At 45.3% G+C, this 18,972-nt stretch overlaps 1 protein-coding gene across 2 annotated transcripts in view; it reads left to right on the top strand.

Moving 5' to 3' along the window:
* Positions 1-18,622, top strand: part of slc17a6 (solute carrier family 17 member 6) — a 28,671-nt gene extending 10,049 nt beyond the window's left edge. For both annotated transcript variants that reach the window (XM_031900389.1, XM_004913333.4), the window contains 9 exons: positions 10,528-10,642; positions 11,078-11,165; positions 11,255-11,341; positions 11,445-11,587; positions 13,039-13,188; positions 13,923-14,055; positions 14,187-14,297; positions 14,488-14,615; positions 15,923-18,622. In XM_031900389.1, the coding sequence (XP_031756249.1) occupies positions 10,528-10,642; positions 11,078-11,165; positions 11,255-11,341; positions 11,445-11,587; positions 13,039-13,188; positions 13,923-14,055; positions 14,187-14,297; positions 14,488-14,615; positions 15,923-16,261 (1,294 nt within the window). In that variant the 3' untranslated portion in view covers positions 16,262-18,622. The remainder of the gene's footprint in view (positions 1-10,527; positions 10,643-11,077; positions 11,166-11,254; positions 11,342-11,444; positions 11,588-13,038; positions 13,189-13,922; positions 14,056-14,186; positions 14,298-14,487; positions 14,616-15,922) is intronic.
* Positions 18,623-18,972: the final 350 nt, after the last annotated feature.

Here is an 18,972-nt window from a genome sequence, read left to right as displayed (position 1 = left end):
CTATTATCTATCTATCTATCTATCATCTATCTATCTATCTATCTATCTATCTATCTATCTATCTAATCTATCTATATATCAGTCTATCTATTATCTATCTATCAATCTATCTATCTATCTATCTATCTATCTATCTATTATGTATCTATCTATCTCTATCTATCAATCTATCTATATATCAATCTATCTATTATGTATGTATGTATCTATCTATCTATCTATCTATTATGTATCTATCTATCTATCATCTATCTATTTATCTATCTATCTATCTATCTATCTATCTATCTATCTTTATCCTTCATCTATCTATCTATCCATTATGCCCTATCCATAAAGTCCAAACCTCTGTCTTGTATTTTTATTATCTTCATATATGCAAATATCTATCTATCTATCATCTATCTATCTATCTATCTATCTATCTATCTATCTATCTTTATCCTTCATCTATCTATCTATCTATCTATCTATCTATCTATCTATCTTTATCCTTCATCTATCTATCTATCCATTATGCCCTATCCATAAAGTCCAAACCTCTGTCTTGTATTTTTATTATCTTTTTATATGCAAATATCTATCTATCTATCTATCATCTATCATCTATCTATCTATCTATCTATCTATCTATCTATCTTCCATCTTTATTTCTTTTTAATGTTGTCTATATTATCTATATATTGTGCTTATCATCACATCTTTGGATCTGTTTCTTCTGTTTTGTCCAAACATCTGTTCTTCTCTCTGTCTTTATGTCTTTGTGTCAGTCAGTAGTACGTGCTGCCCGTCTGTCTCTCTATATAAATATATATATATATACTGTATGTTGCTGTGAATATAGATGCGCTGTTTGATACCTGGGAATAGTATTATCTGAGCCGGGCTGCTGTATGGGGCGTCACTTCATTCTGACTGTATAATAAATACACAATAATAAAGGGACTCGTTACCTTCCCCATTAATGAGGCAACAGGATGAATTTAAATGGAGAAGCAAATTCCTGATATTGGGAAACTCATTCTCATTCCCTCTGAAAGGGACGCGCTTCTCCCCCAGATGGCAGGGCGACAGCTCCCACCTTGGTTTCTATGGCGCTTGGCGAGCTCTCCGGCTGCCGGGGTGCGATTCCTGCGCTTAATTAGATCTGCTGGGAATTGCGGAGACATTCAGCGCGGCGACCTCTGTGTATTAATCCCGACTTAATATTCACTGCCTTGTGTCTGTCGGAAATGTCCTTCTCATCCCAGAGATAATATGATTATATGATTATATCAGCCCCCGGAACCCCCCCCCTAGCCGGGAAAAGGGACCTCGCTATTAAGCCCCATTATACAGGAAATCTGGGGCTCAGTGTAATAAATAAGGGGTGTCCAACCTATTGGCTTGTCTGTCAATGGGGAACAGTATGGCAACACCTTCTTATATATGTGGCCTATGGTCCAGTGATACTGAACATTTAGCCCATTCAGCAGCGACTGTCTAATTGCCTTATGTTTTCATTTTTGGAAGACAATTTTAGTATCAATGAATTTAATTGGCGGTTGGATTTGAATACAAATGAGTGTAGGCAGAACTGATATGACCAGGTCTGTCCTTAAATGCCCTTGTAGGCCAAGTCCCGCCCCCTTAGACCGACTCGCCAGCTTATCGGGGCAGCAACGACGGGCCTGCCCAACCGATATCTGGCCTGAAATCGGGCAGATATCGATCGGGCAGGTTTAAAAATTTAGTCGGTTCGGGGACCGTATCCGCTCGTTGATGCAGTCCCCGAACCGACTGCACCTATACCCGTCGTTCTAATTCGAGCGATTGGCCCCAGGGCAAAACAGCCGAATTAGCCCAATATTGCCCACCCGTAGGTGGGGATATCGGGAAAAGATCCGCTCGCTTGGCAACCTCATGTTTTTTTACAGTTTTGTGAATTTTTCGGCAAAGTGAAATGGGACCTGGGTCGGACTGGCCTGCCGGGACACGGGGAAAAATCCCGGTGGGCCCCGGCTCTAGTGGGCTTCGGCAGCCCAGATCCGACCATTGCGGCCCTACCCCTGCCCGACCGCTCCTGCCCTGCGAGGGGGGTTAGGAGGGCCCCTGGGGGGGGCTATGGGCACGGGCACCTGCTCATCACTATAGGTGACCACTAGGCAACGCTTCGTAGCTTTAGTGATACAGTGGGATTCTGTTTATTTGGAATTTGGCATCTTCTATGTTAATCTTGGCTTTATGATGTTTGCTTTGACCTACACCTTATATATATATATATCTGTTTATTAATGGTTTCAGAGTGGAAAGCAGTAGGTTCACTAGTAACAGCAGTTAAGTAGAAGGGTAAAGTGTTCTATAAACAGGTTTTCCCCAGGGCTATTGTGACAGATTTGCCCAGCTGTTAACTGTCTTCCTGCAACAAGCGGTGAGCGAGGATGAACTGCTGCACAGCCGCCTCCTCTTCACTCCCGAGCCTGAGACTTTACAGCTGCAGCTTTATGTGAAACATGGGCAATATCTGGCATAACCCATAATAATCAGCGAGATGGGCACTTTCATTTATCCAACAGTAGTTCCAGCCTGAAGGCCAGTTAGGGGGAGATTTGGGGTGAGTGCTTATTTGTGCCCTGGGTACCCCTGGAACTATAGCGGGGTGACTGTTACCCCAATGTTTCTATATATCTGTAACCTTGTTATGGGCTAAGGGGGCCCAGCCTGAAGGCCAGTTAGGGGGAGATTTGGGGTGAGTGCTTATTTGTGCCCTGGGTACCCCTGGAACTATAGCAGGGTGACTGTTACCCCAATGTTTCTATATATCTGTAACCTTGTTATGGGCTAAGGGGGCCCAGCCTGAAGGCCAGTTAGGGGGGGATTTGGGGTGAGTGTTTATTTGTGCCCTGGGTACCCCTGGAACTATAGCAGGGTGACTGTTACCCCAATGTTTCTATATATCTGTAACCTTGTTATGGGCTAAGGGGGCCCAGCCTGAAGGCCAGTTAGGGGGGGATTTGGGGTGAGTGCTTATTTGTGCCCTGGGTACCCCTGGAACTATAGCGGGGTGACTGTTACCCCAATGTTTCTATATATCTGTAACCTTGTTATGGGCTAAGGGGGCCCAGCCTGAAGGCCAGTTATGGGGGGGATTTGGGGTGAGTGCTTATTTGTGCCCTGGGTACCCCTGGAACTATAGTGGGGTGACTGTTACCCCAATGTTTCTATATATCTGTAACCTTGTTATGGGCTAAGGGGGCCCAGCCTGAAGGCCAGGTAGGGGGGGATTTGGGGTGAGTGCTTACTTGTGCCCTGGGTACCCCTGGAACTATAGCGGGGTGACTGTTACCCCAATGTTTCATATATCTGTAACCTTGTTATGGGCTAAGGGGGCCCAGCCTGAAGGCCAGTTAGGGGGGATTTGGGGTGAGTGCTTACTTGTGCCCTGGGTACCCCTGGAACTATAGCAGGGTGACTGTTACCCCAATGTTTCTATATATCTGTAACCTTGTTATGGGCTAAGGGGGCCCAGCCTGAAGGCCAGTTAGGGGGGGATTTGGGGTGAGTGCTTATTTGTGCCCTGGGTACCCCTGGAACTATAGCAGGGTGACTGTTACCCCAATGTTTCTATATATCTGTAACCTTGTTATGGGCTAAGGGGGCCCAGCCTGAAGGCCAGTTAGGGGGGGATTTGGAGTGAGTGTAATTTCTGTCGGTTCCTCTGGGCTCAGCCAGAAGCCACGTGCGGCAGAACCAGACAGGACAGACTTTGGTAATTACCCATTCATTAATTATTACTTAGCCCATTTATCTTGAATCCAGCCTGGGCAGACAATATCCCTGGAACGTTTCGGAGTTATTTCCTAGGGAGAACACGGCTATGAAATTTTAAAAAGGATTCCCACCCAAATAATGAAGAATATATTAATGCCTGGAGAAACAAAATCTAATTCTAAGCAACTTTCCTATTTACATTCAAATTCTGCCCTGATTATTTGTGAATGGAGTTGTTATTGAAAGCGATTCTCTGCACTGCTGGTCCTGTCTCCCGTCTATCCTCCCCTACTGTATCAAACTTGCCCTACTGTCTCTGTCTTGCTCAACCGTGTCCATGTTGCACTATCATTTTGCTCAGTTGTCCCTATGTTGCCCTACTATCTCCATCTTCCCATCTATCTTCCCCTATTGTATCCAATGTTCCCTACTGTCTCCATCTTTCCCTACTGTCTCCATCTTGCCCTACTGTCTCCATCTTGTCCTACTGTCTCCATCTTGTCCTACTGTCTCCATCTTGTCCTACTGTCTCCTTCTTGCCCTACTGTCTCCATCTTGTCCTACTGTCTCCATCTTGTCCTACTGTCTCCATCTTGCCCTACTGTCTCCATCTTGCCCTACTGTCTCCATCTTGTCCTACTGTCTCCATCTTGCCCTACTGTCTCCATCTTGCCCTACTGTCTCCATCTTGTCCTACTGTCTCCATCTTGTCCTACTGTCTCCATCTTGCCCTACTGTCTCCATCTTGTCCTACTGTACCCATCTTGTCCTACTGTCTCCATCTTGCCCTACTGTTTCCATCTTGTCCTACTGTCCCCATTGTATCCTACTGTCTCCATCTTGCCCTACTGTCTCCATCTTGTCCTACTGTCCCCATCGTATCCTACTGTCTCCATCTTGCCCTACTGTCTCCATCTTGCCCTACTGTCCCCATCGTATCCTACTGTCTCCATCTTGCCCTACTGTCTCCATCTTGTCCTACTGTCTCCATCTTGTCCTACTGTCTCCATCTTGCCCTACTGTCCCCATCTTGTCCTACTGTCTCCATCTTGTCCTACTGTCTCCATCTTGCCCTATTGTCTCCATCTTGCCCTACTGCCTCCATCTTGCCCAACTGTCTCCATCTTGTCCTACATGTACTGTTAGCATTAGTCAGACTTATGGGTAATGTTAGAATAAAGTAGAAATGCCCAACCTGTGGCCCTGGTGATATAGTTGAACTACAGCTCTCACTGGGTTAGTAATGTAAGAGAATTGCAATGGGAATTGGTCGGGATCAGATAATGACAAATGCAATTTCTAGGCACAATGGAGATGGCGCGGCTGTGCAGGAAGCCTTAATGGGATAATAACCCGGGATTCCACGCTGGGGGTGTAATTAGGACGGCGGAGCGGCTCAGGCCATTAAATGAATGGGCAGTAATAAAACATTAGTATGGAACGCTGTCACACAAGCTGTAGTTATTGCAAAATAAGCGCGACGGAGAATTAAGGAGCTGGAAATAAATTAAATTACACGGAACACAGATGCACCCGTCTGGCACCTGCTAATACTCGCCAACGTGGCGCATAAATTACTCCGTGTCGCGCCCAATCGCCATGTTCAGCTCAGGGATTTGTGACACTCAGTCCCGGAGGCAAAGACACCGCTCTCCCAGTTCTGCCCAATAACCCAGGCCTAGGGTTGCACTATGTAAGGGGAAATAAATGGAAAAAAATTACATTTATATGAAGCTTTTATAGTCACAAAATCTCTAATCACCAGACACAGATTATCCCCCACTGGTAATTTTGTATGTTTTTAACTGATCCCAGAATCTGGTTTAATACACGGGAAGAATGGATTTGAGATCAGATCCTTAAAGAGTCGGATCAGTAATCCGGTCAGTGTGTACTGGAAGTTGTAGTGCAGCGATAACATAAGGGTGTAGCGCTGAGGACTATGTTGTTGTTTTTTTATTTGTTTCTATCTTACTGTATTGCTGCCTTCCATCTTACAACGGACTGGGGGGGTTCCCCTGAGGGGAACGGGTCTGGTTTGCCGTGGCCTACCAGGTTTTTTTTTGCCCTGATGGCCCAGTCGGACCACGTCTTGCCCTACTGTCTCCATCTTGCCCTACTGTCTCCATCTTGCCCTACTGTCTCCATCTTGCCCTACTGTCTTTATCTTGTCCTACTGTCTTCATCTTGTCCTACTGTCTCCATCTTGCCCTACTGTCTCCATCTTGCCCTACTGTCTTTATCTTGTCCTACTGTCTTCATCTTGTCCTACTGTCTCCATCTTGCCCTACTGTCTTTATCTTGTCCTACTGTCTTCATCTTGTCCTACTGTCTTTATCTTGTCCTACTGTCTTCATCTTGTCCTACTGTCTCCATCTTGCCCTACTGTCTCCATCTTGCCCTACTGTCTCCATCTTGCCCTACTGTCTTTATCTTGTCCTACTGTCTTCATCTTGTCCTACTGTCTCCATCTTGCCCTACTGTCTCCATCTTGCCCTACTGTCTCCATCTTGCCCTACTGTCTTTATCTTGTCCTACTGTCTTCATCTTGTCCTACTGTCTCCATCTTGCCCTACTGTCTCCATCTTGCCCTACTGTCTCCATCTTGCCCTACAGTCTCCATCTTGCCCTACTGTCTTCATCTTGTCCTACTGTCTCCATCTTGCACTATTGTCCCTATGTTGTCCTACAGTCTCCTGCTTGCCCTGTTTTCTCTCTGTTTTCATCTTATCCTACTTTCTCCATCTTTCCATCTATCCTCCCCTATTGTATATAACTTGCCCTACTGTCTCCATCTTGCTCTATTGTCCCTATGTTGTCTTACAGTCTCCCTCTTGACCTGTTTTCTCCATCTTTTCATACTTTCTCCATCTTCCCATCTATCCTCCCCTATTGTATCCAACTTGCCCTACTGTCTCTGTCATGCTCAACTGTCTCCATCTTTCCCTACTATCTCCATCTTGCTCTGATGCCCCTATGTTGCCCTACTGTCTCCCTTTTGCCCTGTTTTATCCATCTTCCCATCTATCTTCTCCTATTGTATCCAATGTTCCCTACTGTCCCCATCTTGCCCTACTGTCTCCATCTTGCCCTACTGTCTCCATCTTGCCCTACTGTCCCCATCTTGTCCCACTGTCTTTATCTTGTCCTACTGTCTTCATCTTGTCCTACTGTCTTCATCTTGCCCTACTGTCTTTATCTTGTCCTACTGTCTTCATCTTGTCCTACTGTCTCCATCTTGCCCTACTGTCTTTATCTTGTCCTACTGTCTTCATCTTGTCCTACTGTCTTTATCTTGTCCTACTGTCTTCATCTTGTCCTACTGTCTCCATCTTGTCCTACTGTCTTCATCTTGTCCTACTGTCTCCATCTTGTCCTACTGTCTCCATCTTGCCCTACTGTCTTTATCTTGTCCTACTGTCTCCATCTTGCCCTACTGTCTTTATCTTGTCCTACTGTCTTCATCTTGTCCTACTGTCTCCATCTTGCCCTACTGTCTCCATCTTGCCCTACTGTCTTTATCTTGTCCTACTGTCTTCATCTTGTCCTACTGTCTCCATCTTGCCCTACTGTCTTTATCTTGTCCTACTGTCTTCATCTTGCCCTACTGTCTTTATCTTGTCCTACTGTCTTCATCTTGTCCTACTGTCTCCATCTTGCCCTACTGTCTCCATCTTGCCCTACTGTCTCCATCTTGCCCTACTGTCTTTATCTTGTCCTACTGTCTTCATCTTGTCCTACTGTCTCCATCTTGCCCTACTGTCTCCATCTTGCCCTACTGTCTCCATCTTGCCCTACTGTCTCCATCTTGTCCTACTGTCCCCATCTTGCCCTACTGACTCCATCTTGCCCTACTGTCCCCATCTTGCCCTACTGCCTCCATCTTGCCCTACTGCCTCCATCTTGTCCTACGGTCTCCATCTTGTCCTACGGTCTCCATCTTGCCCTACTGTCTCCATCTTGTCCTACGGTCTCCATCTTGTCCTACGGTCTCCATCTTGCCCAGCTATTTCCAATCTGTCCTAGTGTCTTTATTTCACCCAATTTATTTGATCTTTTCTAGCTTACTCAGTATCAGTATAGTTCCACGGTGTCCATGTTGCCGTACTGTCTCCATGTTGCCCTATTATACCTACAGGCTCCCCACTCATTCTCCCTACAATGGTTGGTGTACAGGACATACTAATGGCCCTGAATAATCCTGCTTTGTTGCCCAGGTAATAAATACAAGGGGGGCTTCTCTCACAGTAGCCTTCAGCCCCCACTCCCAGCTGGTAGCCGACCATATGCTGCCTGTGCGCTCCTTGTCTGTCTCTAGTAATATAGACATTTTGTTGATTTAATGAATCACCCAGGGATTCCACTCAATATTCGCAGGACTCAGATGTGGCCCAATAATAAATGAAAGCAGGATTTTTAATATATTAGATTAGAAAGCAAAAAAAAAAATCCATGTTAGCATATTAATGCGGCCGCTGAGCTCAGGAAACCAACTGGCGGCTGCCCCGGTCACACGGCATAAGGCCGCGCCGACGGCAAGTGTTGTGCGTCTTCATTCGGAAACGGCGAGCTGCACTCTGGGGTGTTAAAGGCAAAGTTTGCCCGACATAATCCCTCTACTCCCAGCGCCAATTTCCCTGCCCGTGCGAACGTGAGATTTATTCAGGATTTCTTATTAGCAGCTGAACCATGAATCCTTTATCGAGGCCTGATTGGAACTGAAATTGGCTGAACATTTTGGTTTAATATAATATATATCCTCAGCTGAATATCATTAATTCCTGCATTTTATGTATGGAAGATTTCCATTCAGATCATTTTGATTAGGACATTATTTATTGTGTGCCCAGAACATTCCTTCTCTGTATATTTGTATTTATACATATGGGTAGGGGGAGCCATAGTGTTTCCCTTAGACAGTACAGTATGGGGGTACAGCTTATTGTGTGCCCAGAACATTCCCTCTCTGTATATTTGTATTTATACATATGGGTAGGGGGTGCCATAGTGTTTCCCTTAGACAGTACAGTATGGGGGTACAGCTTATTGTGTGCCCAGAACATTCCCTCTCTGTATATTTGTATTTATACATATGGGTAGGGGGTGCCATAGTGTTTCCCTTAGACAGTACAGTATGGGGGTACAGCTTATTGTGTGCCCAGAACATTCCTTCTCTGTATATTTGTATTTATACATATGGGTAGGGGGTGCCATAGTGTTTCCCTTAGACAGTACAGTATGGGGGTACAGCTTATTGTGTGCCCAGAACATTCCTTCTCTCTATATTTGTATTTATACATATGGGTAGGGGGTGCCATACTGTTTCCCTTAGACAGTACAGTATGGGGGTACAGCTTATTGTGTGCCCAGAACATTCCTTCTCTCTATATTTGTATTTATACATGTGGGTAGGGGGTGCCATACTGTTTCCCTTAGACAGTACAGTATGGGGGTACAGCTTATTGTGTGCCCAGAACATTCCTTCTCTCTATATTTGTATTTATACATATGGGTAGGGGGTGCCATAGTGTTTCCCTTAGACAGTACAGTATGGGGGTACAGCTTATTGTGTGCCCAGAACATTCCTTCTCTGTATATTTGTATTTATACATATGGGTAGGGGGTGCCATAGTGTTTCCCTTAGACAGTACAGTATGGGGGTACAGCTTATTGTGTGCCCAGAACATTCCCTCTCTGTTTATTTGTATTTATACATATGGGAAGGGGGTGCCATAGTGTTTCCCTTAGACAGTACAGTATGGGGGTACAGCTTATTGTGTGCCCAGAACATTCCTTCTCTGTATATTTGTATTTATACATATGGGTAGGAGGTGCCATACTGTTTCCCTTAGACAGTACAGTATGGGGGTACAGCTTATTGTGTGCCCAGAACATTCCTTCTCTGTATATTTGTATTTATACATATGGGTAGGAGGTGCCATAGTGTTTCCCTTAGACAGTACAGTATGGGGGTACAGCTTATTGTGTGCCCAGAACATTCCTTCTCTGTATATTTGTATTTATACATATGGGTAGGGGGTGCCATAGTGTTTCCCTTAGACAGTACAGTATGGGGGTACAGCTTATTGTGTGCCCAGAACATTCCTTCTCTGTATATTTGTATTTATACATATGGGTAGGGGGTGCCATAGTGTTTCCCTTAGACAGTACAGTATGGGGGTACAGCTTATTGTGTGCCCAGAACATTCCCTCTCTGTATATTTGTATTTATACATATGGGTAGGAGGTGCCATAGTGTTTCCCTTAGACAGTACAGTATGGGGGTACAGCTTATTGTGTGCCCAGAACATCCCTTCTCTGTATATTTGTATTTATACATATGGGTAGGGAGGTGCCCAATAGCAGCAGACACAAGGGAGGAGACTAAGTATAACATGGCTCTGTTACCCTGGTGCCCGTGGGAAGATGGTGGAACACAGTGTTGCAGTCTCGGTGGGATCCCATGGGGCTTTGCCACTCACAGGTGTGGAGTTATAATTAATGGGAATGTGACAGCAGGTTACAGATATTATTAGCACCGTAAGCCAAGTTAGTCTTAAAAAGCCAGTACAATATTTAACCCCGTACTTACAAGTCCCAGCATCCTCTTCCTCCTGTCGGCAGTACCTATTGGCAAGGGGCGCCCATGGGATATTTAGTGGAAATTGCACCCATCAATATGTTATGGAGCCTAAGGGTGAAGACACACGGAGCTACTTAGTAGCAGCTACTATGTAACCACATATATAAATATATATCATTTGCTTGACATTCCAGGGTGTTTGGGGCTGCCATTGTCCTCACCTCAACTCTGAACATGCTGATCCCCTCGGCGGCGAGAGTGCACTACGGCTGCGTGATCTTCGTCAGGATTTTGCAAGGGCTTGTGGAGGTAAGGGGCGGGGCCGATGCATTGGTGGTTAGGCGAGAATACGAGAAAACGAGCCACTCTCTTGCCCCATGATATTATTCTGCTTATACGCTGCCCAGATAAAATAATAATAAATGCTCTGTGCCGACGCAGCAACTAGGTCTCACTTTTCTGCATTCTCCACCAATTGAATCCTTTGGGTCACAGTCACATTAAATAAGAAGTCTATGGCACCAACCTGTGCCGAGGTGTTGTAGTTTATCTAGAGGGGGTTGCTAAGACTGCTGGGAGGGCTGGTCTCAAAACTGGAGCCTTTGCAGCAATGCCAGTTTCCGAGGATTTTTCTTTGTGTTCACTTCATGCCCCCCCTAGTGGTGGCAGGATGGAAGGACACACAAAGATTCATCTATCTCAGGACTTTATAATTCTAACCAACGGCTTTACTCTCATTACCAGGGGGTCACCTATCCGGCCTGCCACGGGATATGGAGTAAATGGGCCCCGCCTTTGGAAAGAAGTCGCCTGGCAACAACGTCATTTTGTGGTAACTATCCCATTGCCCTAACTACCCTCCATACAACCTACCTAAGGCCCTCGGCCAGTGCCGTGACAATGTTTCTGCCTTGTTCCCAGGATCCTATGCAGGAGCAGTTATCGCTATGCCATTGGCCGGGATTCTTGTGCAATATACTGGGTGGTCGTCTGTGTTTTACGTCTACGGTGAGTGACCCCTTTACTCCTGCGCCCCATGATAAACTCTACATAATAATAATATAGCCTTGCCATTGGTTGCTGATGGATCCTCTGTCATGTGTGTGTGCAGGGTGCTTTGGCCTCGTCTGGTACCTCTTCTGGATCCTGGTGTCCTATGAAAGCCCAGCGAAGCATCCGACCATCACCGACGAGGAGCGGAACTACATAGAGGAGAGTATTGGGGAAAGCGCGAACATCTTGGGGCCAGTGGAGGTGAGTGCTTATTTGTGCCCTGGGTACCCCTGGAACTATAGCGGGGTGACTGTTACCCCAATGTTTCTATATATCTGTAACCTTGTTATGGGCTAAGGGGGCCCAGCCTGAAGGCCAGTTAGGGGGGGATTTGGGGTGAGTGCTTATTTGTGCCCTGGGTACCCCTGGAACTATAGCGGGGTGACTGTTACCCCAATGTTTCTATATATCTGTAACCTTGTTATGGGCTAAGGGGGCCCAGCCTGAAGGCCAGTTAGGGGGGGATTTGGGGTGAGTGCTTATTTGTGCCCTGGGTACCCCTGGAACTATAGCGGGGTGACTGTTACCCCAATGTTTCTATATATCTGTAACCTTGTTATGGGCTAAGGGGGCCCAGCCTGAAGGCCAGTTAGGGGGGATTTGGGGTGAGTGCTTATTTGTGCCCTGGGTACCCCTGGAACTATAGCGGGGTGACTGGTACCCCAATGTTTCTATATATCTGTAACCTTGTTATGGGCTAAGGGGGCCCAGCCTGAAGGCCAGTTAGGGGGGGATTTGGGGTGAGTGCTTATTTGTGCCCTGGGTACCCCTGGAACTATAGCAGGGTGACTGTTACCCCAATGTTTCTATATATCTGTAACCTTGTTATGGGCTAAGGGGGCCCAGCCTGAAGGCCAGTTAGGGGGAGATTTGGGGTGAGTGCTTGTGCCCTGGGTACCCCTGGAACTATAGCGGGGTGACTGTTACCCCAATGTTTCTATATATCTGTAACCTTGTTATGGGCTAAGGGGGCCCAGCCTGAAGGCCAGTTAGGGGGGGATTTGGGGTGAGTGCTTATTTGTGCCCTGGGTACCCCTGGAACTATAGCGGGGTGACTGTTACCCCAATGTTTCTATATATCTGTAACCTTGTTATGGGCTAAGGGGGCCCAGCCTGAAGGCCAGTTAGGGGGGGATTTGGGGTGAGTGCTTATTTGTGCCCTGGGTACCCCTGGAACTATAGCGGGGTGACTGTTACCCCAATGTTTCTATATATCTGTAACCTTGTTATGGGCTAAGGGGGCCCAGCCTGAAGGCCAGTTAGGGGGGGATTTGGGGTGAGTGCTTATTTGTGCCCTGGGTACCCCTGGAACTATAGCAGGGTGACTGTTACCCCAATGTTTCTATATATCTGTAACCTTGTTATGGGCTAAGGGGGCCCAGCCTGAAGGCCAGTTAGGGCAAATTGCTGAATACACATGAAGAACTAGGAGAACATTATACAAAATAAGTTGATTAGAAAGTAATTGTGCTGCCTCCAATCATTGTTTCTACCAACTATAATCAACTCGCTTCTCTCCAGGGCCAATCCCACAATCTATAATATCCAGTTTAATGCTAAATCAAATGCCACGGCCCCCTCTGGGTCCTTACGTCTATTGACTCCCTGATTATTTCTAATGTGTCTGATCAGCGCTCTGTTTGCTGTTTCAGAAATTCAAGACTCCCTGGAGGAAGTTTTTTACCTCAATGCCGGTCTATGCAATTATCGTTGCAAACTTCTGTAGGAGTTGGACATTTTATCTTCTCCTGATCAGCCAGCCAGCCTACTTTGAAGAAGTCTTTGGGTTTGAGATTAGCAAGGTAAGGACCCTGTATATATTTTCCATGACTGACTCCAAGCCTTCCAACACTTTCCCCTGTCTCTGCCCCTATATATTAGGTACCTACCTAGTGCTACCAACCCCTATTTCTGTAGGGAAATGAGATAAGGGCAGGCAGTAACCCTTCCAACACTTTCCCCTGTCTCTGCCCCTATATATTAGGTACCTACCTAGTGCTACCAACCCCTATTTCTGTAGGGAAATGAGAGCAGGGCAGGCAGTAACCCTTCCAACACTTTCCCCTGCCTCTGCCCCTATATATTAGGTACCTACCTAGTGCTACCAACCCCTATTTCTGTAGGGAAATGAGAGCAGGGCAGGCAGTAACCCTTCCAACACTTTCCCCTGTCTCTGCCCCTATATATTAGGTACCTACCTAGTGCTACCAACCCCTATTTCTGTAGGGAAATGAGAGAAGGGCAGGCAGTAACCCTTCCAACACTTTCCCCTGTCTCTGCCCCTATATATTAGGTACCTACCTAGTGCTACCAACCCCTATTTCTGTAGGGAAATGAGAGCAGGGCAGGCAGTAACCCTTCCAACACTTTCCCCTGTCTCTGCCCCTATATATTAGGTACCTACCTAGTGCTACCAACCCCTATTTCCGTAGGGATATGAGAGCAGGGCAGGCAGTAACCCTTCCAACACTTTCCCCTGTCTCTGTCTCATATTAAACCCAAGATTTCCAGTATGTAACTGTGTGTTGCCTGTTAGGTGGGAATGTTGTCTGCCGTACCCCATCTGGTCATGACAATTATTGTACCTATTGGAGGACAAATTGCTGACTTCCTTAGAAGCAAACAAATTCTCTCAACAACCACGGTGCGAAAAATTATGAACTGTGGAGGTGAGTAACCAGCTCAACATAACTTTTACATTTAACCTACTTTTCTTGATTCTCTCCAAAGCCGCCATGTTATTGGGTACATGGCAAACTCTTGCTTTTGATGATGCCACAATTCTGTTGGTTCCTTGCAGGATTCGGCATGGAGGCTACCCTACTGCTTGTCGTCGGCTACTCCCACAGTAAAGGTGTTGCAATATCATTCCTGGTCCTTGCAGTCGGCTTCAGTGGATTCGCCATTTCTGGTAACTCATATTGGATTTATACACACCAAACCCATTGGGCAGGTTGAGAACCTTACTTCATGGTAACTTTTTGGTTTGCTCTGGCCAAGCAAGAGAGGCCCAGTTGCCAATACACCACCCTCCCACCCACAGCCCAGTCCAATGGTTCATATACATTTAATGTAGATCTTGCCATTCTTGTTCACTTTAGGATTCAATGTTAACCACCTTGATATCGCTCCTCGCTATGCCAGTATCCTCATGGGTATCTCCAACGGTGTCGGCACCTTATCCGGCATGGTTTGTCCTCTTATCGTTGGAGCAATGACCAAGCACAAAGTAAGTTTAATGGATCGACACTGCCATGTTGGAGGTGCCTTTGTTATGATATATGAAAGGTTTACATATCTCCGTCTTGGTTGTCTCACTTGGTCATTAATTTGGTCAAAGTTGAGTTGCTCTGTTGCTCAGAGAAGCTGCCAATAGCAGTTTGGGGTCAACTGGTTCCCCACTTGCAGACCATTGAGCTAATCGTCCTAAACTGGTTGGTAGAGTCACATGTGTAGCCATAATACCGTTATCCAAGCAATGGCCTCAATGTAGTTAACTTAGCTTGCTTAATTTCCAATTAAATTATGGAAAAGGGAATCATTTAAACATAAAATAAACCCAATAGGGCTGTTCTGCCCCAATAAGGGGTAATTATATCTTAGTTGGGATCAAGTACAGGTACTGTTTTATTATTACAGAGAAAAGGGAATCATTTAACCATTAAATAAACCCAATAGGGCTGTTCTGCCCCCAATAAGGGGTAATTATATCTTAGTTGGGATCAAGTACAGGTACTGTTTTATTATTACAGAGAAAAGGGAATCATTTAACCATGAAATAAACCCAATAGGGCTGTTCTGCCCCCAATAAGGGGTAATTATATCTTAGTTGGGATCAAGTACAGGTACTGTTTTATTATTACAGAGAAAAGGGAATCATTTAACCATGAAATAAACCCAATAGGGCTGTTCTGCCCCAATAAGGGGTAATTATATCTTAGTTGGGATCAAGTACAGGTACTGTTTTATTATTACAGAGAAAAGGGAATCATTTAACCATTAAATAAACCCAATAGGGCTGTTCTGCCCCCAATAAGGGGTAATTATATCTTAGTTGGGATCAAGTACAGGTACTGTTTTATTATTACAGAGAAAAGGGAATAATTTAACCATTAAATAAACCCAATAGGGCTGTTCTGCCCCCAATACGGGGTAATTATATCTTAGTTGGGATCAAGTACAGGTACTGTTTTATTATTACAGAGAAAAGGGAATCATTTAACCATTAAATAAACCCAATAGGGCTGTTCTGCCCCAATAAGGGGTAATTATATCTTAGTTGGGATCAAGTACAGGTACTGTTTTATTATTACAGAGAAAAGGGAATCATTTAACCATTAAATAAACCCTATAGGGCTGTTCTGCCCCCAATAAGGGGTAATTATATCTTAGTTGGGATCAAGTACAGGGACTGTTTTATTATTACAGAGAAAAGGGAATCATTTAACCATTAAATAAACCTAATAGGGCTGTTCTGCCTACAGTTTCTTTGGACCTGCCAATAATCCACCGTTCCCCTTTTTATCGCTTCCCCAGAGCAGAGAGGAATGGCAATACGTTTTCCTGATCGCTGCTCTCGTCCATTATGGCGGAGTCATATTCTATGGAATATTTGCGTCTGGGGAGAAACAGCCGTGGGCAGACCCCGAGCAGACCAGCGACGAGAAGTGCGGTTTCATCAACGAGGACGAACTGGCAGAAGAAGCCGGGGATATTAGTCAAAATTACATCAACTATGGCACCGCTAAATCTTACGGGGCCACCACGCAGATGAACACGGGTTGGCCGAACGGGTGGGAAAAGCGAGAAGAAGGCGTTCAAGGAGATGGACAGGAGTCTTACCATTACAGGGAGGAGGAGGAGAACTATTCCTAACAAATCTCTTCATATCTAGATCTATATATATATATATTTATTTTATTTTTGTTCGTAGTGTCCGTGATGAATTTCATTGTGGTATTTTGCACAAAAAGCCGTGGTGTGAACTCGTTAAGCACACACATCCGTCTTGCTTGGGGAGCAAGCGCCATCTCATGAACCATTGTTACCTTGGCTACGTGTATTCATCCTATGGGGATTCGCGCTAATTGGGCACGGCCGCCAAGGCCACTAGTCATTTACTATAGGAGCCGCGTCTTCTCTAGCAGGTCAGAGCACAAACGAACAGAGCACATCCTAAATCTTCCTTGGGCTATCGCCGTTGGTTACGAGGCAACAAAATGCCCAGTTTTAGTCTATAACCCCACACAGTTGATGATGATGATCCACCCAATGGCAGTGAATGTTGGATCTCCATGACAACCTCTAGTGCTTTTCTTTTTAATTGTGACGCACAAGTGATGTTAGTGCCTAATCATATGGTTATTTTGGAGCTGGACCAATAACGTTAGGCGGAGGGAGCAGGCCAATAAGCTTTTAAATATCTCGGGGTGTATTTTTTGAACACCGGCCATTTTGTATTACATAGCAGCGACATTTTTATACATGCATTCTTATCATTACAATTCATATCAGCAGAAATCATGGTGGTCCATATCCCTGCTTGACCTCGTCCCTGGCCCGCCCCCAAACTCCGCCCCCTTTTGCAGCAGCGGCGGCGGCCCTGCACTTTTACATTATAGACCAGTTTTATAAGACTCCCTATCTCTTATATTGTAGATCACTGACCTCGCCTTGCATTGATCTTAATGTCAAGGGACCTACAACACCAGCCATAAAGCAAGACAGGACTGTTGTTATAATAGCACAATGAAAGAAAATCTACTTAGGGTTTGAACACCCCTCGTCCCCAGCCTTTAGCTGCTTAGGTGATTGGCCCCAAGGGCTAGAAGGGCTAAATGATTGGCCCCTGACATGGGGTTCAAGGAACCATTGAGCTGCTTTCCCAGCATCCCTATGAACTACTAATGCTTAGTTGTCCTTTAATAAGGTAATACCCAGATACATCTATAGATGCCCATTGGTCAAACCTTGCTGATTTGATTATCTGTCCCCCCTAGGGTGGCCACCCAGCTGGTATTTGACTGGAAAATTGCAATCTATGGGTGACAACCCTACCTATAATCCATCTTTTCCCTGACTCTTTCCATGGCAGCCTTTGCCCTGCCCGCTATCCCCTCCCACCTACCCATTTCTCCGCCCCTTCCCCTGCCTAGCCCACCCATTTCACTGCTCGCCCCCGACCTAGGGGGGCTGATAACATAAGGGGGCTATTAAGACTTCTCGTATTATTCTAGGGCCAAACATGAACCAATGGGATAGGCCAGTTGCTCAACCAGCAGCCAATATCTACCCATATTATTGGGGCACATACATATATTTATAGATAACTATATAGATATACCATATATATACATAGATATATCCGAGCGTGGCTACTGAGCAGTCTATGGTGGCTAGCCCCTGAATGGGCCAGACTAGAATGCAATATGTGGTGACTACTGTCCATATGGAAAGGAACAGAATACTGTATATGACATGAGCTGTAGATCAAAATCCAGCAGATTTAGCCATTTTTAACCAAAAAATGTTTTTTTTATATATTGGAAAAATATTTGCATTGAGTGAGATTGTAGTAAGTTGTGTATATCTGTCAGAGTCCTGTGCTACACAGAGGCAGCTACTCCTTTCCTTTATACCCCGGGGGGGGGGGGGGGAGTAATATCTACTATATTGTAACTCAGGGTTGGCCGGAGTAAATATCCCAGCATTCCTTCAGCTAGTGGAGCATGCTGGGACTTGTAGTAAAACGGCAGCTGGAAGGCCGCAGGCTGTACAAGGGGACTGGTCTGGTTTAAGGAGTAACAAGGTCCAAAACCCAATTTAAACTTTATAATAAAATGGGTTAAAATTAATAAGAAAAAGTATATATTTCTGGCATTATTATTATTCCCAGGCTTTTTTGGGAAATTAAGCTGCCATCTTGTTTGCTGCTTTCATTTATTTTGAGTCCCTACTTCCTGATTTCTACAAGCACAATCAAAACAAACCAGCAGCCCACTGGAAGCCCTCTGTATAACCAAACCCCATCCCCCTCCTCCCAGCTGCAGCTTATTAGGATCTGAGATAAAGAGCAGCTCAGTGTTCAACACTTTAACGAGCCGAGAACAAACTCCACTCTCTTTAATCAGTTCCCCAATTAGTCCAACGTGTATTTACTGTATTCACTTTGCTGCCATTTGTTTTCATTCTCTGTTTTGTCATTTTATTTGCAATGAAAAGGTTGTGGGAAATTTATACACTGAAACCAAATATAGTCATTTTCTGGATATAAAATATCATAACAAGGTTACAGATATATAGAAACATTGGGGTAACAGTCACCCCGCTATAGTTCCAGGGGTACCCAGGGCACAAATAAGCACTCACCCCAAATCCCCCCTAACTGGCCTTCAGGCTGGGCCCCCTTAGCCCATAACAAGGTTACAGATATATAGAAACATTGGGGTAACAGTCACCCCGCTATAGTTCCAGGGGTACCCAGGGCACAAATAAGCCCTCACCCCAAATCCCCCCCTAACTGGCCTTCAGGCTGGGCCCCCTTAGCCCATAACAAGGTTACAGATATATAGAAACATTGGGGTAAC

The sequence above is a fragment of the Xenopus tropicalis genome, chromosome 4, assembly GCF_000004195.4.
Source record: "Xenopus tropicalis strain Nigerian chromosome 4, UCB_Xtro_10.0, whole genome shotgun sequence".
In the NCBI taxonomy this organism is placed as follows: domain Eukaryota; kingdom Metazoa; phylum Chordata; class Amphibia; order Anura; family Pipidae; genus Xenopus; species Xenopus tropicalis.
The sequence above is the reverse complement of the archived record's forward strand: the minus strand, read 5'-3'. Positions and strand labels throughout refer to the sequence as shown.